General features: G+C 42.4%; 1 protein-coding gene across 2 annotated transcripts in view; it reads left to right on the forward strand.

Moving 5' to 3' along the window:
• Positions 1-26,776, forward strand: part of SPTBN1 (spectrin beta, non-erythrocytic 1) — a 192,877-nt gene that overhangs the window by 72,779 nt on the left and 93,322 nt on the right. The window contains exon 1 of one of the 2 annotated variants that reach the window (XM_090049511.1): positions 9,997-10,247. The exons of the other annotated variant lie outside the window; for it this stretch is intronic. Coding sequence (XP_089905637.1) covers positions 10,139-10,247 — 109 coding nt within the window. The 5' untranslated portion in view covers positions 9,997-10,138. Of the gene's footprint in view, positions 1-9,996; positions 10,248-26,776 lie in introns of those variants that run through there. 2 annotated transcript variants of the gene reach the window in all.

The raw sequence follows: 26,776 nt of genomic DNA on the forward strand, positions 1-26,776 counted from the left end.
TTTAACCCATCAGTGGGTTTACATACCTAACAGCCATTCCAGCATGTCTTCCACTACTGCCAGTGCTGAGAAGGTGCTGCTACAATGATAACCTCAACTCTCCACCAACATTTGGAGCTTCATAAACTCTTAACAATGCAAAACCTAAAATCTGGCAGAACTGTCCTGATTTCTCTAGGAAGCTGATAGGTTAGATTTGTCAAAAGGTTTGCAAGAGCTTTGTGTGACTGGCCTGGACTTCATCTCTAAAGTTTGCATGGTCATTTTGAGTGTACAGGGTAAAGTGTGTGTCTGACGCTCATGGTGAAGTTTTAGGGGTACCAGCATAGATATAGAGTGATACCAAAGCAAATGGCAGGATGACTTTTGGGAAAACAGAAGTGGTGCATTTTAGATCCTTGGATTTCCCAATTGCAAATGCCAACATTCGTGAGAATAGACAAGTGTAGGGACCTTCAAAGGACACACAAGGACTTACATTTTAAAAGTAAATACATACATACTTAACATTGAACACTAACATGGGGTGTTTTTGCAGGAATGGGTTCAACTGCAGATTGGTCAGAGTTGAATTTCTACTAAAGAAACCAGGGCAAATAAGGCAAGAAGCACAGAGATGGCTGAGTTTTATTGTTCTTACTTAATCAAAATGTGTATGGCAAGCCTAGGAGTCTTAGACTGGGCTGCAACTAGCAAGTACCATAGACAAGTAAAGAAAGACAAATGCTTCTCGGTTGTAATAAAAGTAGCACAACCAGGGACTAGAAATATAATTAGTTTTATAAATGATAAATGTGAAGAAAAGAGAAAAGAAGAAAGCGTATCTCAACAAAAATCAAATCCTTGCGTCTTCAGATGATTTAAAAACATCTATTTACAATAGCATTATTAGGACAAACAGAGAATTGTAAGCAAGTAGAAGTACTGTATAGCAAGACTTCTCAATGAACCAGCATTCGTCTGCCATGTAATGTTTTCCTAGAAAAATACACAGGAAAATTAGCTTAACTCTTACAAGAAACATATACTGACTTCAGTGGTGTAGGACCAGTCACAGAATAAAAAAAAACCCTTCAGATTTTGATGTAAAGCAAAGTAGGTGAGGATTAGTTGCTAGGAGAATGATTCTAAATAAAAAAATAATATGTATTTTAAGCCTAAATACTAACCTTGGAGCTGAATGGACAAATATGCATTTGTATTTATTTTGTTTTCATATGATAGATATTTATGAAAATGACATGTTTGCTGTGAAATGAATTTGTTGGTTATAGTATCTTACTACTGTTACCTGCAGAAGGAGAGAGAGGGAATTAAGTCAGTGCACTGATTTTAAGATGGTACGCATCTGATTTTCTTCTGTTCCTGCTGCCTTGCCTATGATACAAAATTTTTTTTTTTTATAAAAAGCAGGCAGCTCGAGAGTTAAAGTTTTAATGCTACAAATAGTTTAAAATATAAGATGCATAGTTATTTTTTAGATATTGCATTCCAAAAATTATTACTTTGGCCAAAACATCTACTACTTTAGAATGTATGCAGCTAGCTTCTACTCTTGGTTACACTGGTTTAAACCTGAAGTAATACCCATAAAGTCAGTGGGATCAAATCTGGCCCAGATGCAATGGTTTGTTGCTGTTATGCTAAATAGGTTAAATCTTTACCCTTTTAGGGAGAGTAGGAACTGTTATGTGACTGGCATGGCATTTTAAATTAACAAATCACCCTTGTTATCATTACCTAGCTAAGTAGGTAGCAAGGAGGGAATTTACAAGGGCAAACATGAGTGGAAAGGAAAGACAGGGATGATGATTAACTAGAAATCTGTAATTACTGTAAGCTCTAGCTTGCATACTGCTCCCCTCTACAATGGTAATTGCCTTTTACTAACTTATGATTTTACTGGTTTATTTCACAGGATGAGGGGAGAAAAAATGCGTATGTTTTATGGTTTTAGAATAGCTAGGGGTGCCTTATGCATTAGCGGTGTTCTTGAATAATGCAATTGAAACTGAGTACAGGTTTCCCTCGACGTATGTGAGTTCTTTATATGTGAATTTGCGCTTATTTGGTGAGCATGTTTAGACCCATAATTTGTTATATGCGAGGTAAATTCACTCTTATGCTATCAGCATAGATGCCTTCCTGCCCAAGCAGGTAAGTCTATGGAGGGAGGGCAAAGGGCCGTGGCCCCACTCACCCCAGCCCCAGGAGCAGCTGACACCAGCTGTCTGCACCAGGGATGGTGCAGCGGTGAGTGGGGACAGGCGGAGCACGGAGCAGCCCAGTGGCTGCAGGCAGCTGGCACCAGCCGCTCTTGGGGTCGCTGCAGCCGTGGCTGGAGCGAGCGCTGCTCTGTTTCCTCTGCTTTGCTGCCTTGTGTATCCCTGGGAGTAGCACCCCTCCCCCCACCCCTTCTGTAGTCCCAGCCTCCCTCCCTCCATCCCTCACCGCCATGGGAACCTATCCCTATTTGATGCATTGTAAAGTGGGTTCACTTTATGCAAATTTGATTTATGTACTGTTCTCTGGGAACATATGTACAGCATAAATCGAAGGAAACCTGTACATACTTTTTAAAGATGGGAGAACTAGATCATTTTTCTGAACCCTTAGGTGTCCCTCATACTAGTTAATCTCATTAGTGACCACCAAAATATTAACATTTTATTCAGATCCTTAACAGTTGGCATAGAATTTCTGGTTGTTTTGAAGCTGGCACAAATGGGGCAGAGTTACAATAGTTTGAGTAATATTAATCATGCATGCAGCTTTGTGGGTAGTTTGTGAAGAAAAACTTGAAATAGAAACTTAATTTGGAATATTAATTTTTTCTACTTTTATGGAAAGAACATCAGCTGTTCCCGTAAAGGGTTTTTTATTTTTTGGGTGAAGGAAATGAGACATTTCTTCAACCATAACTCGGAGGTAGCACTGGGAATTTCCTTATATTTTTTTAAAGTTTAAGATTTATTTCGGGACCGGATTCTTTACAGACCTTACACTGGAACAGTGGCATGTCATGAAAGCTATGTAGGTCTGGAACTTGTGTTCTGGATAGCTTCCTGTCTCTGTCATTTCTACCCCTTTGTCATCAGCATGGGGTGACAACTGTTCTGTCCATCATGAGGTTTTGTAAAGCTTCAGTTGGGCCGTGTGCAGTTTACAGTGTACATCCAAACTGATCCATGCTGCATATATATGTGTGGCTAAGTGGATAATCCCCCATGTTTACTTAGTACCTTTAAGAACAATGAAGATGCCCAAGTTATTACTGCTTGTGAAAAGGGGAAATGAAATTTTAAGTGTGGGTCGATTTGTTTATGAAGGATGCTGCCTGGAAGATTGTAAGGAGGATCTGTAAAGAAATGAAGTTGTCATTTAAGAAACCTGTTGCATCTGAAACTCAACATGCCATTTGCTCCACATATCGCACAAAAACCTCAAATCGTGATGAGCTCTGATATGCAGAATTTCAGCTCAGTTGGATTTGATTTTGCGTTAAAACTGGGCCTGTACTCAGAAGTTGTTTTTAACATTAATTGTGAAGTTATTAGTTCCCCTCTATAATATACCACAGAATTAGTATTGCTAAGAATTTTTGTTCAGTTAAAATGAACAACTGTTGAAAAATCTGAAAATGAGAAGCAATCCAAAGGCTTGGTGCACATGCTAGCCTTGTGGTGGATTCAGTGTATTGCCATATAACAGCAGTAAACAAGTACTAGACTAGCTAATTTTGGAGTCAAGAGCAAATTAATGTATTAGGGTTTCTATTACTAGAGCAAAATTGGGAACTGGCACAATTTCCAGTTGTGAGAAATCTTGCTCCATCTGGTATAGAGCCTCAGAAATACAGACAGAATACATTTGCTTCTCACTTTCTGTTGCTTTATCACTGAAGTGCTAAATGGAGCCTGTAAATATATATATATGCATTGAACCTAGTGGAGCATAAATAATACTTCCGCAGCTGACTCAGTGGCACCCAGTGATCAGTGCCATCCAAACAGCTAATATGTTTATTAATCTATCATGTACATCACTCAAAGACTTACCAGACTGCCCACCTGGCAACTTGCATGGCAAGAGGAGTGAGGGCAAAATTTTAAGTAAATGAAGTCCAGTTAGTCCTCCAGAAAGTACTAGTGTATTTTTCCATAACACATTCACATATTAACTTAATGAAACAAACTGTTTAGAACTACAGGCCTCCTTCCACTTCCAGCAGACCCCTCCTTGAGTTGGTGCTTAGGAAGAGGTACCGTAGAACGTGTATTGCTCTATATCTGCTGCAATTTCTGCTTTTTTAGGCAATTTCACCTTATCTGGTGTTGGATAGACTGAGATCCGGACCTTGACTTGTAAAGGGAAGCTAGAGTACATCTTCATTAGGGAACACCTGTTTCCTTTTCACAGTCTGACCTACCTGAAACCCAGTAGCTGAGCACTTGGAATATTGCATCCTTTGTCCTGGGTTTTTAGCTACCTTGAGGTAGCAGTGAAGGGCATGTTATGAAACCAAATTCAGTGAAATCTAGATTGTTTTGGCCTGGAAAACGCATCTTACTATGAAAGACTTTAATTTTTTTTTCCCCCCCAAGAAGTTTACAGAAAGATAAATACCCTGAACAGGAGAACAAAAAAAAAATCAATACATAAGGCATTTACATTAACACAATATCATTACCACCACTGGGGAAAAATATAGGCCATAAGGGCTCTTCACAGATGATGATTTAGCAACTTATTTAGTATACTGCAGACATTATCACATTCTAATCACTAACCAGGACCCATGAGACAAGAATGTTTCATCCACTACAACCTCGGGGGTATTCCAGGGATGAAATTCAGGTGAAATTTAACAAACTCAGAACTGAGCCCCACAGGAGACAATCAGGAATTTACATTTGCACTTTTGTTTCTAATTGTTTCTGGTTTCAACAGTATTACTCAAGTAATTGTCTTCATTTTTAAATATGTCCCTGTTCTCTTATCAGTATTGAACTTTGGTATAGCAGTCTAGGTTTGCATAGCAACACCTGTTTGTCAAAGGTGGGGCTATAATTGAGTTGATAGGCCCAGGGGTGTACGCATTTGCTTTTAGACTGTGGGAAAGGTTTTTGTGAAAGTGTAATGTATTGGTCAGACTTTGCAGCCAACAGGTAAATTATTGTAGAAGGAAAAACTGTAAGAAAAAAAAAATAGTTGAGGTGAAGACAGGCCTGTACACGTATAGTGGGAACAGACCTCCTTGAACTTCGGGAAAGATCAGCTCTAGTTACAGATTTCACAGCCCCAACCCATCTTGTGATTTCACACTTTGTTATCGTTAATTCTTCTCCTGTGGAATACACACTTTCATTTCTCCTCCTTCCCTGCACGTGAGATCAGATGGTTGCCACTACACTGTGTGCATTTCATACAGCTTTGTGTACATTTCAGATGTGGCTGGCTGGCTGTACAGCTCAGGCAAAGGTTTTAGCAGGAATGCAGTATTGGTCTTAGTGGTAGCAGAGCATTGCTCTGTCAAGTTATGGTGTCCTTCCTCCAGCAGCGTCCCAGAGCTTTTGAAGAAGATGCAGCTTTCCTGGCACTGTTGCTATAGCCCCATTGCATGAATATGTAAACCTTCATTCATGCAATACTTCAGGTTAGATAAATAGACTTTCCTAGCCCTCACGGGCAGTTTATTCCCTAAACCCAAAATTCTTTATACTTATATTAGTTTACATACCTAACACTTACTTATTTATAGACATTGATTAATCCCATTCAAATCTAGTATGTGGTGCTACAAGCGTACATGGTTCTCAGAAGGCAAAGGGCAAGATATTTAAAAGCACTGAGGCTTGCATGGAGACCAGCCCAGGACCCATGTGGGCAGGGCATGCTTGGCCAGGCAGATGGGATGGGGGTGTGGGTAGGTGGGAAGTAGCATCCACCTGCTCACGGAGCAGGACAGGCAAGCTGGGCATGGGATTGCATAGTGTGGATAGCACAGGGCTTGGGTCAAGGGCAGAGTGGGGAGCAGATCATGGGTGTGTCCTGAGCTACACCCACACTGTTACCACCCTGTGACCCCAGCCCTGACAACCCATCCAGCTCCTGGATGGTGTTCCTTACCCACTTGTGGCCGTATCCTATCCTGCCCACGGGGGTCCAGTGCCCTCAGTGGTGGGTACAGGGTGGATGGCTTGGGGCTGGGTAGGACCAGTAAGCTTGCAGCAGCTCACCGAAACTGCTTAAGTGGCCCTCCAGCCCAGATAACTGCTCAGCCCTGCAATAGCAGTATAACCTCTGCTGTAGGTTCAGTTACTCCAATACAAGATCATCTATATCTGCCTTTATATTTTGCTTTGCCAAAATAAGCTCTACTTAGATCAGTAGTTTGATGTATTACTGCTGTAACAGTGCCTAATCTAAAAGCACTTTGCCAGTTTGACTATGCCAGAAAACTGTCAGTGAAACTTTTAAATGTAGCCAGGACCTGGGGAGCACATGAACTTTCAGTTGGACTAATGTGGGTGCTTTTGGAAACCTCACTTTGAGGTTTTCTTGCAAGGGGCTGATGAACATCGCTCCTGTGGAAGTCTGTGGGTATATAGCACTGTTCAGGATCAGACCACTGGGCATTTGTTCACAGGTGCATCTGTTATGGCTGATTGGGAGGAGAACTAGGGCTTCACAAAGTCTGTGGGAGTAGGTGGGTTTTCTCCTACAGAATGTGTTCTCGCATTTACTGCATGACTAAAAACTTGTAAAACGGCAGAAGCAAAACAAAGGCAACATTTCAAAATGCTAAACAAGGGATGGGTGTGAGAGGAGGAGGGAAAGGAATTTGGAAAGGCAAGAAATTAAAAAAAAATGCTTGAGTGAACATCATCAGCATTATTTTTTAAAAACAGGGAAACATGGGAATGCCTGTGGGGAATTTGGCATTGGAACTGAGGGCTGCAACTTTCTAGTAGAGAGAGGTGATGGCCGTGAGAAGACTGCTGCTGAAGGAAAGCTGATACACCATATCTAATACTATCCATGATCATTGGGCTTTGAGAAATGCTCTTTCTTCCATGTTTATTGTTATTCACTTATAGAATAATAGAAAATGAGGGAGAGTTAGAAGGGAGCTCAGGAGGTCATGTAGTCCAGTGCTTCTCAAACTTTTTTGTTCTGGGACCCATTTGCCAAAATTGATGGCTTGTCTCAACCCATACCCCCCTGGCCCTGCCAGCGCCTGACCCAAAGTCCCCTGTTGGTGCCCCTTACCCCCAAGCCACAGTCCCCTGGCTCTGCTGGTGCCCCTCACCCGCAAGTTACCCTGCCAGCCCTCCCAGACCATGCTGGTGTCCCTCACTCCCAATCCGCAGTCCCCTGCTTCTCCCCCAGCCCTGCCAGATGGGGCCTCCAGCTGCTCCCATCCTGCTTGGGCCAGTGTGAGCAGTGAGTGTGGGTCCCTGTGTGTATGGGCACCAGCCCTGTGCCACCTGCCCCAGCACGCAGCTGCCCACTGTGAAGAACTGCCCCCACTGAAGGGCCAGGTGCCTTCTCCTCACTACTCCCCTTGCCCAGCCTCTGCCCAGTGTCTGGCCTCTGTCCTCAGCACAGACACAGACAGACACACCCTGTCCAGACAGTCCCCTAGACTTTCATCTTCTGCTCCCCAAAGGCTTCCCTGCGTCCAGCGGCTGGGGCTGCTCCCATGCCCTGGCATTGCCTGTATGCTGGCTATGTGCAGTTGTGCACACAGATGCATGTATGCCTGCCTCCAAAAGTAGTGCTTGCAGGCTGGAATGCTGCCAGCCTGCAAGGGGAATCCCATGCTTTTGCAGGTTTTTCTGGGACTTCCTTGTAACCCTTTCAAATATTCTTGTGATCCACTTTTGGGTCGCGACTCACCAGTTGAGAAACACTGATCTAGTCCCACCCCTTGCTCAAAGCAGGACCATCCCCAACTAGATCATCCCAGCCAGGGTCTTTATCAAGCCGGGCCTCAAACACCTCCAATGATGTAGATCCTACCACCTCTCTGGGTGACCTGTTCCAGTGCTTCACCACTCCTAATGAGAGAATTTTTCCTAATATCCAATCTCAACTCCCCTTCCTGCAACTTGAGACCATTCCTCCTTGTTCTGTCACTTATATTCTGGCAGTGTCCAGAGGCTCCAAACCAGGCAACAAGACACCCCTGGCTTGATGTGAAAAATAGGAAGTGCTTCTGTTGCACTTCAGGTGCATACGCTATGGAGAACAATTAGTCTCTCAGTATATAAGCAGGCAGCTGGGAGAAGGGACCTCCCATTGCAAAATGCAGAGGAGACCTTCAAGGAAAGGAATGAATAGACGGAATGGAGAGGGTTTGTTGCTTCAGGGGTGTTTCTGCCAGGGATTTCAATGTGGCTTGGTGCTTCTGGGGTGTTTTTACAAGGGGTTTCACTCGCCCCCAGCCCTGGTAAGCCTGTATGTGGAAGGCCCAGTGCTAAACACTGAAGGAGTGGTGATTGTAGCCATGTTGGTGTAAGCACTAGGAGTGCCAACTCTGTTTGAATCTATTCTGGGAGGTTTTTGGAATGTCCAACTGCTTGCAACACACAACGTGAACATGCCCATGTACTTGTGTATAATGGTTATGGATTATGGTGCATAGACTTTGTCAGGAAGGCAAATGCACATGACTATTACATTTTAAATTGCTTCTCAGCCTCTTGAAGGCTCAGATCAAATGTAATCTATGCTTATGTGGCAAGGGAAACACCGTGACCATGAAGGCAGTCTTCCTAGCCACACTGGGGAAGACTGCTTTCCTGGCACGGGGATAGTACCTGCTAAGATAATAACCTCCCGCTTAGCTGCTGGACTTTATGGAAAGGGGAGACTTCTCCTTGGCTTGCCCCAGGGGCCTTATGGTTGAGGGCAAGCAAAACATGGGGCATCCAAACCGCAAGCCTCTGGGCGTGGGGCTGCAGGTAGGATACCTGCCAAAGGTTTTGGGAACATCTGAAGCCCCAGATGGGGGCGGGAGGATGTTTGGTGGTAGTAGGGCCACTTATGGTTCTGGACTGACTCCTGGATTTGGAATTTGTTTTGGCTCATTTGGTTTGGAATACGGAAAATTAAAAAATATATATTTTAAATCATGAATAACCTGTGCCCCCAGAGGCTGGGGTGGGGCACGGTGACTGCTTGCAGGTGATGGTGGCCAGTGGGGAGCTCCTACAGGTGGTTGCAGTCATGTTGGTGGTGGTGAGGGTGGAGGGTGAGTGCTGACTGGCAGTCAGTGACCACCCACAGATGTAATGGGGGGGAGGGAGAGGGTGGTGAGTGGGGACCCCTGCAGGCACTGCTGGCAGTGGGGGAGGGGAGGGATGGTGAGGGGCAACTGCCCATAGGTGCCGCCAGCATTGTTGGCGGTGCTTGTTTCAGGGGGTGCACCCCCTACGCATTGCCAATGTTGTAAAACTTCCTGGCCTATTGTATAAACCAGATGCAACATATATTTATTTTAACAAATTGCCTTATCATTTCTCTCCCGGATGCTTCTTACCAGCCTCCTGGAGATGGATCTCCAGTCCTGGAGGCCTGGCCACCCTAGTAAGGGCACAGGCATGGAGGAGGTTCTCGGGGTTGATGCGGGATCCTTTATTAGCCCGACTAGCCGGCTGCTCGGGGCACCAAGGGCTTGTGCGAGGCGGGAGAAGCGCTCTGCTCTCCGGGCCGGAGTAACCCGAGCCCTGGCGGTGACATGAGGCGCTTAACAAAGAGCTGTAATTCCAGCAGCCCGGGGCGGGCGGCGGCGGCGGCGGCTCCCCCCGGCCCTCGGCAGCGCCCCGCTCCCGCCTGCCTGGCGCGCCCAGCCCGAGGGCGGGAAGGGAAGGGAAGGGCCGGGCCTCTGGGCGGCTCCCCGCCCTCCCGTGGTGCAGCCGCCGCTCCCGGCCGCCCCGCGCCTATGCTAATGCCGTGACATCAGGAGGCGAGGCCCTGCAGGCAGTGGCTGCAGCGCGTGCTGCCAGCCCGGGGGTGTGCGCGGGGCTCCACGCTGCCTCCTTGCAGCCCGGGCGCGGCGCTGGGTACAGGCGCAGGGGCAGGTGTGCGGGCCCGGCGGGGCTGGATGCCGCCCTCGTGGCTCGGCTTGTAGATGGAAGTGCAGAAAGCAGGCGGCATGCCCGGGCCGCTGTCTCCCGGCTACGCCGCGCAGGTGCCCTACAACTACAACCAGCTGGAAGGGAGGTTCAAGCAGCTGCAAGGTAAGAGGCTGGCGGGGTTGCTAAGCTGCGCGGCCTCCAAACACGCCGGCTGGGAGGGGAAAGGGTGCAGGGGCTGTGTGAAGTGGGACTACTGCCTGCTCTGGTCTTGCACATCGCAGGCCAGAAAGGATTCCCTCCCCCCCGGCTGTAGAACAATAGGAAGATCGGGGGGAGGGGAGTGGGCTTTTGTTGTTGCTTTGTTTGAAGCCCCCCCTCCCCCTTGCAAATTACAGCTGGGAACCTATGGGGTTTTAACCTGGAGAAGTGCCTTCCCGTTCCTCCTCACAGGGCCTCGTGGGGAGAGGTGTAACCTGTCATTTTCCAATCCCGAAAGTCCCTTCCAAGGTGTGGGGGGTGGCAAATCTGTGGGAGCTGTGTTAGGAGAAAACACCTACTGGGACCTTTCTGTTGTTTGCAGTGTGTCTCTGATAGCACTTGGGGGTTGGGAGCGTGTCTTTTCATGTTGATTTAATTCTTTGTGTGAAAACAGGAAACAGGCATTTGTTTTTAGAAGTAGTCTGTTTGTCACAGGGAACAGGCCTTTATATTTTGAGCACAAATCAAGGGTATCACCAGTGTAGTAGAAGAGAAGCAGGCTTGTATTTCTCTCTCCCTCTCTCATGGCATAGAGCTAGGCGCTGTGTGTAAAGCATGGTTCAGGAATGAATGAACCATGCAGACTCTTTGGTCTGAAAATCGAAAGGGATTCACCACTCAAACCTCTTCCTTTTGCAAATCCATGCAATTTCAGTAAATGATCCCTGAGCTGCCTAAGTGCACTGAAGTTCAGCTTTGCTGTACACGTTTCTTAGTTTAATTTGTGCCACAAGTGTGGTCTCGTGGTTCCTGTCAGAGGGGGAAGAGCCTTGGCTGAGAGGGGGAATGTTTGTATTTGTTGGGATAAAGGGCAAGGGTGAGAGGGGAAAGCACATTCTTTCATTCATCAAGTTTGTTTATCTAGTAAACTGGCTCACAGTAATGACTGGGCTCTGGATCCAAAGAGATAAAGTGACAACATTTTAAACGCTAGTAACTAGACATTCCTTTAGCAGGGCCGGAAAAATCCAGGCTCCAAGTTTACAAGGAAGGGAATACCTTAAAACCTTTAGTTGAGGCATCTGTCAGATCTGCAATAGTTACTTTCAGAAGAACAAGGTGAAGTTGTGATGTGGGGGTGATGGGGAAATAAATGTTGGTTCATTTCTCTTCCCGTGGATTAGCTAGAAGTCTAACAATGCAGATTTTATCGCTGTCAGTTTGGCCAGTTGAGGAATCCATGATCAGTTTGTTTACATCAGGTTGAAGCAGATTGCAGCAGTCAGCCTGGAAAGTGCATTTTCCCCTGGAAGGAGTGCATTGTGTGTGTTGACTTTAGAATACAATTCACTGTCACAAGGCTCCTTGAGTGTGCTGCAATTTCCTCCAAAGAATGAACAGATAAAAACCAAGGAATTTGTTAGTAAGTGGAGGAAGGGGCTTGGCAGCAGATGCTCATAACAAAGGCTGTTTATTCACAATGCTGGGGGGGATTTGATTTGATAAATAGTGCTGACCATCTTGTGGGGTGGGGTGTAAGCACAGGAAATGTCTTGTATTATGCACTAAATACTGCATAAAGTTCCAGGCAGCAACACCCAGTGCCATGTGATGTGAAGGGGTGGTTTGGCTGGGCTGACACAATGGGGTTAATGCCTCACATTGAGAAACATTCTGAAAGTTCACTTGGCGACTGGTTTAAAATGTTAAAGTGATTCTTACCCTCCAAAGTGTCTCAAAATAATATACTTTTTGGTCAAAGTGATGTGTGCTGGTAGCTGCTTAGTGTGGAAATGGAAGTTCAGGACTGCCTGTAATGAGCCCAATAATGACAGTTTTTGTAATTTTACGCTTTCATGATGTTTGCCCTTTCCCATTACAGAATGCTCAAAAGCAAATAATAATGACCATGGCCGTACCTTGCTAATCTTGCAGTCGCAAGAGAGAAGTATCACTCAAATCTTATTGCTCTTCTTGTTTTGGGTGTTCCCTCTGCTATGCTATGGGTTACCAAATAGATAACAGAAGTGATACTTCTCTTGAGATGCATCTGCTCACATAACAGAGACAGAACAGAATAACTTAACTTCCTTTGACCTTCCTCTGATCCAGAACCATGCCGCTGTTTTCCATGATCTAGAAGGTTTCCATTTTTGGGTGTCCACATCCAGTTTTGCTAGATGCCATTCAGTTCTGAAGAATTGTGTCGCATCCCCTGTAAGAGGTACTCAAAATGTAGAGCAAGTGCCCAGGCTCTGTGTTTACCTACCAAGATGTGGGTAAATTCAGTGATGAGGATGACTGTGTTTTGATCTTGCCTCATGGAAAGTAGAGGAGGCCGTGGTGATGGAACTGGAGAAGAGCAAAAGAGCAAGGTGGCAACCTGAGCCTGCCCCTAAGATGAGTACTGATTCAAACCCCAAATGATGACTACATGCCCTTCTAATCAGCTATTTAAAATGTAAACAAGCGTCTCAATGGTAAGCTCAAAGCAATTCTACTGATAAACTTGACTATGAGGCTGAGAGATTTTTAGATGCTTCTCATTGTGTTTCAAGGTTGTTTAGATGATTAGATGCCATATCTGTAGATAACAAGGGTACATTCAATCTGTGGTAACATCCCACCCAAGAAGCTCTTCTACCTCTCATGAAGAAGTTGTTATGGGATGCTGATGGTTGTGAGGTGAGGGCACTTAACCCTATCCATGCTTGTGAATAGAGTCCTCAGGCAGCAGAGGCATAAGGAAAGAAACTATGTCAAACTGGCACTAATAGTACAAGTAGCATTAAAATGCAGATGCACATTAAGAAAACTGAAAGTGGGAAAGTTTGGTCATCATCTGTAGACTCAGAAAACTTTGTTCTTCAAGGTCATCATCACTCATCAGCCTGCCATTGGGAATAGCAGTGCATGTTTAGAGACTGAAGAAGTTTGTTGCTCAAGTTCCTTACTACTTTTTTTTTTTTTTAAGTGTCTGTAAGGGTCAGTTTGTAAGTGAGAAATAATATCACTAGTTTTGCTAGTCTTAAATATGGTGGATCTGTTCTTTATGGTCAGTTATGCATTAAATGGGAACCCTAAGGTAGTGAAAGAACTGACCACAAACGAAGACAGGCCTCAGGCAGGGTCCTGCAGGAAACGTATTCCTATTTAACCCAATTAAGGTATTGCAGTTCATATAAGAAATTGGTTGAGAGGCAAATAAAAATGTGCTATTACTAGTAAAGGAGCTTATTGTCTTTCTTGTTCTAACCTTGTGGGATTCATTGATATGCTTGATGGGAGTGTGGAAGATGGACAGTAGTCGGGGTGTAGAAGATAGATAGTAGTCAGGGTAGATTCACACCTCTAGGGTGCTTATACACATGCAGTGAGGCTGCTTCAACATGCTGTTAAAGCGTGTCGGAGCAGCTTTGATTAATCGACAGATTTTCTCTCTTTTATACTTCATCATCAGACTGTCAAGTTAGGGGCTTCATTTTTACTTGTATATTTTTCAGGGGCTTTCAGAAACAGCTTAGTTTCCAAGATACCAGGCTTGACCTAACACCCACAAGGCAGCCTCCCCTCACTCTTTATGGACTTCAAAGGAATTGAGCTCAGTCCTTATCTCTGCTTTATAGTTAAGTGGTTGTGCTCAAATGTCCTCTAGGACAGTGGTTCTTAACTTTTTTTTGTACCAAGACCTATTTGTAAATATCAATGGACAATCCCCACCCATTGCCCCTTACTCCCTCCAAGCTGGAACTCTTGCAGCCAGTTTCCCATCTTTTTGTCCTTTTACAGAGAATCTGTTTTTAAAAGTTTGATCCATTTTTAAAGTTTGCTTGCGACTGTTTCATATATTCTTGTGACCCACAAGTTGAGAAACACTGCTCTAGGATGAGAGTTTCCGAAGCCTCGAGGTGGAATATGATGGTTTCCTCTTTACACTCAGTCTTTCAATACCAGTTCTGTAGGGAGGATGACCAAGAATCAGACCAACAGAGGAGCTTTATTTTGGATTTAACTTATAACTTTTTGTAAGGATTTATTTTAATAGGGAAGGAGTTTGAGTGAGTGAATGTGTTTAGTGAGCAGGAGTACAAGTGAAATATGGTAGTAACGTATCAGTTGAGTTGCTCACAGTAAGCATCGTATTAAGAGGGAACCTGATGAAGCAGCTCTACCAAAGCTAAAAAATGAAAATGATCTTCTGATTGTGATGCATGTTCTCTGCAGCAAGCCTTGCCTCGAGACCAAAGCCCCTCAGCCCTACTTAGGTGTGCACCAGCCTAGATTAGACAGGTTTGGCATCTGGGATTTGAGTTTGGCAGGGGAAAAAAGCAAATGCAGTTCTCCATCTTTAAGTAATTGAAGGAAATTGTCTTTGATGGTGTGGTTACGCATTATATTCAGATGTGAACCCAGCCAAGCTATGAGGCTGCACACAGCACTGCTGTCAGGAATCCTCACCCCCCCCCCCCCCCCCCCCCCCCCCCCCCCCCCCCCCCCATGGCCCTTTATGTCTAAGAAGTTCAATAGATGAGATGCACTGGCCTCATTCCTCCAGTCTTCCATGAACATAGGTGGGGAATCCCTGTGGAAACTGCACTTGTGAGAGTTGTGGAGGGCAGTTTGACCTGGCACAATGGAATCCCTGCATTTGTCTACGGCCAGGACCCACTGGGGAGTTAAGAGTCTGCTCAGGGTTTGCCCTCTTAGAATTTGGTAGAGAGAGATGTTTTTGTTGGTGCAGAGCTTCAGTTCTGGAGAATTTCATGATCTGCATAGCTATAGCCAGTGATTAGTAATGGACACCCTATTTTAACTTAGCTACTAGCTTTCCTTGTTATGCTAATTGCTACTAGAAGTGAGGCAAAGGAAGTTAAATTTAATTTCAGATAAAATGTCACTCAATTTTACATTTTTCCCCCCTTTTCTTTTTTTTTTTACTTCGAACCAATTTGAATTGCAAATCTATTCATGTTCTTTAGGTCAAACTCTGCCTGGTACTCAGCCCTTTGCAGCCCCTTTACTCCTAATATATGCTGGGGACAGGCTAACACAAGTTATACCACTAAAGGAAAGGAAATGTTTGCTAATTCATTGAATTTTCCTTAATGATATGTTTGGGGTATTTATTTCTATGAAGATTTTGATTCTGTTCCTTCTGTTAAAAATAGTTCTGCAAAGCACATTCAGATCCTAGGCTTGTTTTTATATTGCTGTTTTGGAAGGCTAAGAAGATGGCAATTGAATATTCTTGAAAGCATCCTGTGTTTAGATATTCATTGAAAATATGTCTATGTATGCAACTGTTAAAAGAAAAGGCTTTAAAAACACTCAACTAAGTGACAGGATTATCTAATTTGGGGATTTAAGTCAGAGGAAATGACGTGCTCTGGGTTGTAATTAGGGCATCCAACTTCTCCATTAAAACTGACTTTAAAGCAAAGCACCTGCTGGGGCTTGTGTTTAGTCCCTGTCTGTTCCTAAAATTAACTGGCCAAATTTAAGCCAATTTTGCATCCTTGTGTCTCCTCTTGTCAGTTCTTTGCAGAGTTGTGATGAAAACTTGAGGCAGAGAAGCACAGTGGTACAAAGTAGATTAAAACTTCCTTACAGTTTAGGCTTTTTTCCAGAAAAGTGCAGTTGCCATATTCAGATTATACCATAGTATTTACATAATACCCTGGAAGTCTTTACCTGAAATACTGTAGCAAGGTATCTAGATTCTGGGGCACTACATTATGTCAGACTGGAGCTGGCATGGCAGCTTCATATACATTAAGAAGGGGAAGCTTTTATTTAATTTAATATGAAAATAAATATTTGGCTAGGAACTACCTCTTGTGTTGATTTGATATTAAATGTAAATGGCTCTGCCTGCACAGGTTTCAGTGCTGCAGGATTTTGTAGTGTGTGTACATAACTTCATCAAACAGGTAATCAAGAGAAAGCTGGGTAGGTGGTACTTTTGGTTCTTGGAACCTATGCAGATGTGGGAGGCAGTTTAAAAATGTAATACAAGCATGTTAGAGGGATGTTTCTGCAGGGAAATAGCCTAAATCAGGGGTGTTAAAGAGATGACTCATGGGCCAGATCCTTCCCATGGAGCCTTATCATCTAGCCTGTGGTGCTGCCCATGGGTCTCATACCAGATTACACACTGCGCGTGACATGCTTTGAACTGGCAGTGTGCACGAGCCCAGCTTTTGTGTGCTGCATATGGTATGAGAGACTGATGTGGGATGTGCACTGCATATGGAGTGCAGGGCTAATTGGGAGCGCTCCATGAAGCAGCCACACCAGACTGGCCCTGCACACTAGATTTGATGTGTGGGGCCCATCTGTGGGCCTCATCCTGATGAGTTTGATACCCCTGGCCTAAAATGCTAGCTAAAATTGTTAGATGCAAGAGTCAGTGTAGCATTGGGAGAACTTGGGAAACTTCACACCTGTCAGAGCTTCTGTTTCAGACTTCTCATAAAAGGCTCAGTTGGTTTTACATTTGCAATGTTTGCTTTTAACCATGTCGGCTTGAAACTGACTGATTTCATGCAGACTTGCACTAGCTTCAGAGTGAGCCCTTCGCATTTTTATATTGTGATATATATATACAGGCATACCTCGGAGATATTGCGGGTTCGGTTCCAGACCACCGCAATAAAGCGACTCGCACGAATTTTTTGGTTTCCCAGTGCATATAAAAGTTATGTTTACACTATACTGTAGTCTATTAAGTGTGCAATAGCATTATGTCTAAAAGAACAATGTACATACCTTAATTAAAAAAATACTTTATTGCTAAAAAATGTGAAGTGAGCAAATGCTGTTGGAAAAATGGTGCCGATAGACTTGCTCGAGGCAGGGTTGCCACAAACCTTCAATTTGTAAAAAAACGCAATATCTGCGAAGCGTAATAAAGTGAAGCGCAATAAAACGAGGTATGCCTGTATATATTTTGGCTAAATGTAGTAGAGGATCCAGAAGCAGACAAGCGGGGAAGCGGGTTTCTGTTTTAAATAGGTTTATCATCCTAGTCCTACTCCATCCGATTGCAGTTTTGCCACTGACTTGGAATGGAGAGACGCTTAGCCCTGTTAACCCGAAGTCAGGCAGAAGGCAGGGGGAAGAGTCTTTTGAGCAACCAACCCACTTTTTGCTTTAGTTTGCAGCTCCACCTGTTTGTCCCTTTCTTTTAAACCTTTCTTTCTGTAAGTCTGGTTGTATCTGAGGAAATAGGCAGCAAACAGCTCATGCCTCCGGTACCTTCAAGATTCTTTGAAGGGGTAGCAGGAAGTGTGAGGAGATAAGCAGATAAGGGGAGGCTCAGGCTCCAGGTGTGAGGAAATAAGCAAATAAGGACAGGCATAGGCTCTCCATGGCCTCTCTGCAAGGAGATAAGTACTGTAATAAACATTAGTTCTTGGAATGGCATGCTGCTCAATTCACAAAAGTTATGGTGGGGGGGTCTTGAGTATAAAAAAAGTTGAGAACCATTGCTCTAAGGTGATACCCTGCCCTGCTTTCTGACTGACTTGGAGTGAGCTCCTGACAGACTGTATCCAGTTGGAGGTCATCGTAAAGAGCCAACGCAAGAAGCGTTTTCTTAACTAATTTCTGTCTTAAATCTGTGTGGTCCTCACTAACTTCTTTTTTTTTTTTCCTTTCTTCCTTCAGCTTTTCTTTTGCCTTTTAAATGTATGCCGTGAACGTAATTGGAATCAGCATAAACTGAAAACCTTAGAAGGGGTGAGAGGAGAAGAAATTACAGATTTGCAGCATAGCTCACTTTAACTGTTTGCTGTGCTCACCTGCCATTCTGTCTGTTAGAGCAGCACATCATATTGTGTTTAATAAAATGTATTGGAAATAGAGCTGAAAGTATGAAGAAGCGGAACCTTTTTTCTTGATGCTGATTGGAGCCAACTCAGTGAAAGGCTATTTAATTACTACCATCTCTTCAGGCTTTTTTTTGTTCCTGTTCAAGTTGATGTGAAAGTATCAAATATCAGTTATTCAGTGTCAGTGTATGGGAATGACCTGTTTTTCCCCACATGAAAAATGAGCGATCTCCGCATTGAATAAACAGCATTAAGAAAGTTATTAAGCAAAGTAGTAGGAACTGGTTTCTCTTAAGTTGTAGAAGCAGGAGGAAAGAAAAGAACTGGGTAAGAGGGTGGACCAGAAGCCGCTTTGTACTTCAGATACAGTGGAGTCAGAATTTAACTTGTGTGGCTCCCACACAAGGTAGCGCTTCTTGTTTTAGTGTCATCCTTCAATCTGACTGATTTACTGTCTTCAGAGGTTACTAAATGGGTGTATGGATGAAAAGGTAGTCTCCTATATACATTTTTTTGTTAGCACTGTCAAAGTTGGGCTAAAGGTCATTAATGGAAAGAATTAGAAATCTGTGGATTACACCACATTACTGCTAACCCTTTATTGTTATACAGTTCTGGATTTGTTATGTCAAGACCAAAACAGGAAAAGTGAATACAAAAGTCCAGAGGACACACTGTGCTCCATCCACTGGCATGAGTGCAAGTAGTTTGAAGTGCCTTTCTGTTCTCCCCAGTTTAAATGGATTGTTGACCATATGGTGGGGGGGGGGAGAGAGGGAGATGATGAGAATGTAGTTAGCCTGAGTGTCCAATATGATTTCTTTCTCCTTATGCCCTTTTGCTTCCCAGAATACATACTTAGTGTAGATGAAAATGGCCCATCTGAACAATCAAAAATGTCCAGTGCTTGTTGAAGATGTTCATAGCAGAAGTCTGTTTCTTTCAGACGAGGGAACACAAGATGGATGAGGATCAGTCATGCTTGTGACTTTTGATGTAGAATCTAAGGTCATAATGGCAGAGAGAATCTATATTAAAACAAAGGACCTCGTACAGTTGCTGCTGGAACTAGGCTATCTTGAGCTGAGAGTGTCCTTTGTGAAGGAAAACTACTGTAGCCAAACTAATATTAACCAGTTTCCCTAGATATGCTGAATGCCCCACTGTGTTTCCTTTAGAAAAAAATTGATGTAAAAGGACCTACAGTGTTCAAGAGGAACAGTACATTTAAACAGGCATATAGTAAATCACAGCACAGTCTAGAGGCTGCATTTGTGTGGTGGTGTTTTTTTAAAGGTCCTGTGAAAGATTTGGCATTACTGAGTTGCCTTTTAATCCTGAAATAATGTAACTGGAAATCTAGATAACTTAATGTCCTCTCAGTTTTTGTTTTCATAAAAATAAGAGCAGGAGATCATTACAGAGCACACACTTGGCTGATAATAAAGTCTTCTGTGTGTTAGGTAATTGTTCTTTAGTAAAATGTATTTTACTCCCAATAACGGTACAGAATTATGTATTATCCATATGTGTGGGCTCAAGCATATAGTCTATCCTAAACATGATCTGTGAATTGCTAATTAGGCACATGCCTTTTCATCTGCAAACATGAGATATCTAATTCCGTTTTGTTTCATAAGTATGTTGTTAATAGTCCCCAAACCAGAAAGTCCACCAACATCTTCCTCTGGGAGTTGTATCTCAGACATGTGTGCATGTAAAAATTATAGGGCAGAGGTTTCTAATGAATTCTGCTTTTAATGGAAAGCCAAAGGACTCTTACTTACTGTCTGTTGTTAAAAGCAGTAGACAGATGTTCATCTCAGAAGAGGATTACGTAACTTGGAAACGCTGTAGAAATGCATTGCAAATGGCTGCAAGGTGCAGAGGTTACAGTACATGCTTTAACATTGCATGCTAATCGTAAACAACGGAGATTCTTTTTCATACTGTGGCTTGATGTAAATTCAGCGTTGCTGTGCTACATGGCATTTATGAGTTTTCCCGCAGATCATCTGACAAATAGAAATGAAATCACAGCAACGCAGATTTGTTGCAAGAAAATGTTTTGGTTTCCAAAAGATTTTTGAGGTAGGTTAAGGCCTAACATGATTGTGAAGAGGTGTTTGGAGTCGGTTGATGCCCTCAGAGTAAGCTTCTTGGGTGATGCATGTTTGGGATTGCTCCATTGCAGCTAATGGAGCTACATCATTGTACAAAGCTGAGGATCTGCACCATTGAGCATTCTCTCTGCACTGTAGGCTCACTCCTTTGTTTTTCTCACAGTTCTGCTGCTTTTGGGTTGCAGCTTCTCTGCACTGATATCACGTGTTGGGTTTTCCCCTTGAAATATGACAGATTTCTTTGGGTCTTTCTATTCTGATAACATTACTGAGTTTTGTGTATGATTTGAACATGACTAAAGTCTCACAAATAAGGAAAGTAAAAATATATCCAGGTTTCCTAGGTGTTGCCAAAAAAACTGAAGTCAATTTACTTGCAGTTAGCTAACTCTGCCCTTGGTTGGGAGAGTAATTTATTTTGCACATCCGTGAATATCTTTTCATAACAATGGTAATTGGGAGGGAAGCAGAAGTATCCCGTTAATACCGAAGCCATTCTTTTTGGGGTGTGTGCATCTTTTACTTTTTTTTCAGATTGTACTGTAGCTGCGGATGTGAGAGCAGTTTAGCATGAGTAAAGCTCATTATGCTATAGCAATTAAACCAATCGTGCATAAATAGAGGAGGTGCTTCAAGAATTTCAGACATTTGTTTTATGTTGAATTTTGGACAGTTAGAGCTGCCAGAGAGATTTGCTTCTGTGATCGGTAATTACAGTTAACCTGTCTCTAGTTTTTTGAGAAGAACAAAGTTCCTCTTGAGCATGAATATATGCTCCAGATAAGTACACAGGTGAAGTTACATGAGCCAGGAGCTTAGTGGTTATGAGAGGGGAGCATATCTGCTTTTTGTATGTTGTACAGGTGAGCTCCGTGTGCCAGTATTGAGTGGAATGAGGGGCCAGGGGATCTGCTTAAATGGATCCAGTGGCTTGAAGAACAGGCACTGATGACATGAGCGGACTGAAGCTATATTCCAGTTATGTCTGCGTGGATTAAGTTTTGCCCCTTCTGGGATTAGTTTACTCCCATCAACCACCATGTGCTTCACTTAGTCTTTTTTGTACCCAGTGTAACCTGTTCTTTATCCATGTTGCCTTATCCAGTAAGAGGAGGCTGAGTTTGGCTTATAACGTAAGGAAGCAGTTGTGCAATAGGGAAGTTGAACAGTTCCGTAGTTGTTACCCAGGTAACCTTTTCACCTACTGTCATTTTTACAGGTGCGGTAATAATCCAGTAGTCTCTAATACCTGATTATGTTCTAATTGCATCTGAGCGTGGCTGTTCATAGCTTTTGCTTAAGTTACTATTATAAGAATGCATATAGTGAGACAGGATGTGAAATGGAAAGTGTGGCACATTTCTCCCTTCAGTACTAAGCTGCAACTGATTTAACTCTCTCTTTCCTTCTACGTTTTCTGGGAGTGGTGCCTCTGCTGGGAATTTTATACAGTTTTTAGGATAGAAATAGTTATGTTCTGTCTGTAACTAGACTATAAAAACAGCATTGCCTACAGAAATTTGGCACAAGCCCTTTCTGTCTGAGAAAATTAAAGATATTCGCAAAAGAGTATAGATAGTGCTGTAATAAAAAATAAAGCATGGAACCCAGAGACCTTTTTATTAGGTCAGATTGTGTGGAACTGTCAAATTTGACAGAGATGTAAAAGTGTAAAGCCACCCAGAAATTAGCAGGTTAATCCCCTCATTGTTTAAATTTATTATTTTCTAAGTAATATGTGCTGCCGATGGTCCCAGAGTTCCCTTGCCAGGACCATTTGGCCCCTCTCTCTCCCTTCCTTGACCAGTCTCCTGCTCAACAGGGAGGAAGCACAGGGTATGGAGGGCACCCTCTCCGGACAGTCTGTGCTGGGCTTAGGACCCGAGGGGAAAATGTAAAGTGTTCCCGTACTGCAGAATCTGGGCTAAGGTGAGGAAAGCGACACTGCTGTGTGATCTTTGCAGTGCCCAGAGCAATGTGTTAGGCAAAAGGTTGCCTTTTATTATTGATCTCTCCTGAACTCCATAGATGTGGTGTGCCAGACTCTCAACATTTGTTAACAGAGGTATATATAACATATATTCTGTCTGTCTCTCACTTCTATATGTGTGTGCATGTGCACATATGAATTTAGTGCTAAAATGCCTCTTACCCTCCAAAGAACTTTTTCCATCTTGTCCCCATGATTTTACGTAAACAAACCTTCATTTTTGGTTTGTTCCTGTTGCTAGGTTTAAACTACATTTTCCCAGAAGCTGCTGTAGGTCATGCTGGACTACTTTTTTAAAGGGCAGGCAGAGAGCATTTTCACAAATCAGAACTGTGTAGGTGCTTGAGTTGGGTTTACACGAGTTCATACGTACATGCATAAGAAAATCCTTATTTAATAAGCATATGTCAGACATTAAGAATACAGAAGTTGGGTAGGTGTCCACAGAGCCCACACATGCCCTTTGAAAAGGCCTGGTTGTAAATACAGTTTTACAGCATGAAGTCTTCCATGCTGTCTGTGTGCATATCTACACATCTCTATTAAGCGCCTGATACTTCCAGGTAGTTGAGCACATTCCTGACTTTGGTCATTTCAGTGGCTCCAGTGAGTTCAGCGGGACTATTCACAAACTTGTTTAGAAGTGTGTCTTAGTACTGTGCTAAACTGGGGCCTAAAATGGGAAGGCCAGTATACATCAAATAAATGAATAGGGTTTTTTTGGTCTTAAATACCATTAATATCACTTTAATATTGATAGGTGATGACTCACTTCTTGCATTGATATTGATTAATAAAGCACTTTTGTTTGGAGAAGTCAAGATTGTTTGTCAAATATGTACTAAGTTATACGGTACACCTTTTTTATATTTCATGACATATGTTGATAACAAAATAAAGTATTAAGACTTAATTTGACAAAAAGAACATAAGTAGCTACTTAATGTGCATCATGGCTAAGGTGATATTGCTGAAATGACCATAACTTCTAGAATTTTTAGAGTTTTTGAGCACTTTACTCTCTTAAATGTTGGCTCTTAATTTCCTTGTTTTATTTAAGACAAAAGGAAATGGAAAAGAAACCTGAAGTTATGTGGAAAGTTGACAGCTCTAGTTTTTATGGCAATCAGGGCTTGTGGGCAGAGGTGATATCTTCTATTAGACCAACAAGATTTTTGCAAAAAAATTTCTTTAATTGCAAGCTTTGGGGCACAGACACCTTTCATCAGGTAGAGAGTAGAAAATCCTTAATCTGATTCACTTAAAAGGGTTAGAGAAGGTACGTGTGAGAAATGGTCTGTTCTTAATCCAAAACAAAGCACTACCTCAGTTTCCTTCAAACTTGCCTTGCCTTTTAAGTCTGTGAGATTGAGAGAACAAGTCAAAGATGAACTTTCTAGTTTATGGCCGCTTCTACAATTTAGGAATGAGTTCATCTGAGCAGGAAATTACTGTATCTTTTACTGGATTTATGGGTTTGTTTGTTTTTTCTCACTCTTACAAAACTCAAAAGGTTGAAGTGAATTTGCTTAAACTTCTCCATTCTACCAACACAAATAAGTAAATCATCTTTGGGCTGGAACAGAGCAAGGGAATTTTTTTATATGCTGAACCAAAAATTCTGAGGTGAAAGATTAGAAGGAACAGCAGTTTCTAGAGAAATTTAAAAGAGCTGATACAACCAAAATGACGGGATTTATAAGCTTCAGTTTTGACCAACCATGTCACTTTTATGGGTGATTTTTCATTTCAAGTTCTGAGTGACTTACTGAAACATAACCAGCGTAAATTTTCCCCAATGGAATGTAATTTTTTTATGCAATTTTTTCTGGAGCATTTCTTAAATATGTAACTGGTAAATGGCTCTGTTCTGCAAACCTTAAGCAAGGAGAATATTTGGGACTTCAGTGGCAACTGTGCAGGCTTTCAGGGCTACACATAAAGAACAGAGAAGGTAGCTTTTCTTTTTAATGTTTCTTATTGGCAACCTGCTTCAAATCCCATTTAATGTCATTTACATTTTTAAATCTCTTTTTGAAAATGGCTTTATGACATGAATTGTCTAGAGTCTCCGGTTAGTAGAAGTAATTTTTGCTGTGGCCTACACAATTTTTATTACCATTATACTTTCTGCTTTCATCAAGGGACACCTTTTGAAACTCAGTTCAAAACAGTAGCGTGCTGATATTCATTGCTATTACTTGTCAGGTTACTGCTTTTTATTTTGCAGTCTTTCTGTGTATTGGTCTCTCTCATTATACCACATAGCCTATAATTATCAAATGTAAATTACTCGGTGGCTATGGAAACTAAATGAACTGAACAAATCGTGCAGTGAGATTATGAAATCTGCCCAAAAATTGGAAATATTATTAATTCCTAATTGACATGTTGGTTGCTTAAATATGTGTTTTTAATTTAAAATAGTGTAAAAAATAAATATATAATTTAATAGCTAACGATTATAAAAATAACATCTAACTTCCAGTTTTTATATTTCCAAATGTTTAAATGCATTCTTGATGGGTTTATTTATTGTATCAAGTGGTTTATTTATACATTTAGTCATTTATATTGGCCAAAACTGTAATGGCCACATTTTTCATTCTCAGAAGACTTACACTAGAGGAATTTTGGTGATTTAAGGCTTTTATGATTTAAGACATAGGATTAGATTTGAGCGCTAAGATTATAGTCCTAGGAGAGGCAGCGAAAAAGAAGCTTGCTGCCAAAATCAGCCTAGCACACAACACCAGACCTCTTTCATCTGAGCAGGGAGGGTGGCTGAGGAGTTTACACTGGCCAGGAAAAGATGGTACTACCAGGAGGGCCCAAGTGTGAACTTTTGCTTTCCCTGGCAGTGTATGAACTAAGGGAATGGGCACTGAAATCCATCATCCACATTTTAGCAGGTCATATTGGCCTATATTGAATCCTGACACCCCTACCAACTTGTCTGTACTTAACAGTGATCAGCTCTCTACACAGTAGACTAGTAGTTCTCAACCTTTTTTGTACCAAAACCCCTTTTTAAATATTGATGGCCAGTCCTGACCCAGTGCCCCTCACTCCTGACCTGCTGCCCCTTGTCCCCAGGTCCCAGCCCTACAATGTGTGGGAAGGGGAGGGGGGAAATAGGGACAATGATGTGGGGAGCCCTAAGAAACCCCTTGCAGGCTGGAACTCTGCCAGCCTGCAAGGGAAAAGCCCGATTTCCCACATTTTTCTCCTTTAAAAGAGAATCCATTTTTAAAAGTTTGTTCATGACCCTTTCATATATTCTTGTGACCCATTTTTGGGTTGCGATCCAGAGGTTGAGAAACACTGCAGTAGAGTACCTCTGAAACACCTTGACGTGCATCAGTATGGGCACATAGTTGAATTATAGAAGTATGCTGCTAAGTGCACTTCTGCTCTGTCACAAAGAGATCTGACACCTGATTTCATTGAGGGTGCTGACCTGGAACCAATGTTACTGCAGTTGAGGGGATAGAGGAGGAGAGCAGAAAGGAAAGAAAAGGATATGGTGGAGGAGTTGATAAACAATGCCTGTCTGACCCCACCCCAAGGCACCCTCCATTTGGCTTAAAACTGTAACTATTTGGTTTGGTGAGCAGGAGTTACCCAGTGATGCAGCATCAGCTATTTGCAACTGATAAGAACAAAAAGCTCTTCAAAAATCAGATATTTATTTATTTTTTCTTTAAAAAAAAACAAAAAAAAATTTGAAATGAGATTTCAGTTTAATGCAAAATAAGTTAAGGCTGACATTCATAATCTTCTAAAACATTTGCTTAATAAAAATGTGTTGAATCCATGAGCCTTTATTAAAAAGGTTGTGTTCTAGGTGGCATGCCTTTCTGGATAAAGAAAGAACTAAGGGTGAGGGGTGGGGGAATCCAGCTTTTGAGATCAAGCTTTATAAATGTGGCACAGTAGGTCAGATACTGTATTAAGGGATTGGTCCTGTGGGAGATCTAAAGGCTGTGTTACTAGGTACAAGAGACCTAGGTGGTCTAATGCTCCTATTCTGTGGGTTTTCCTTAGCTAAGCTCTGATTTTATCTGTTAATTTTTAAATGCTGTTTTTGTGGTTAATACCATTCTAATTACCATCCTAATGCAGCTGCTTGACAGGCATGATAAGCAAAAAAATTTAATTACCTTGTAAATAAGCAGTATGCCATTTGCCATTTTCTAAATTACAAAATGTAAAAATAATTATCTGAAAATATTAACCTATATAATTGCTTACATAAATGTAAATAGTTATTGTGTACTAGCTAAGGTAGCAAAAGCATGGACTAAGTCAAGTGCAAAGGCTTGGTTTAGTCTCATTAAATGTATTTTGTTCTCTTATTGTAAGCTGCTCTGAGCTTTTGTTGGGAAGGGTGGCATATAAATCGAATGAATGAAAAAATAAATGTTTACCTATCTCAACCCATGCAAATGCACCTTTCTTTAGGAAATAAGTTAAAGTACAAATGGGAAGGTGGATTTAAGTCAGTGATTTCAATTGAAGCTTTCCACTTGGTGATTTAAATTGCTT

This window comes from Crocodylus siamensis, chromosome 1, assembly GCF_052110815.1.
Source record: "Crocodylus siamensis isolate JL-2025a chromosome 1, ASM5211081v1, whole genome shotgun sequence".
NCBI classification, from domain to species: Eukaryota; Metazoa; Chordata; order Crocodylia; family Crocodylidae; genus Crocodylus; species Crocodylus siamensis.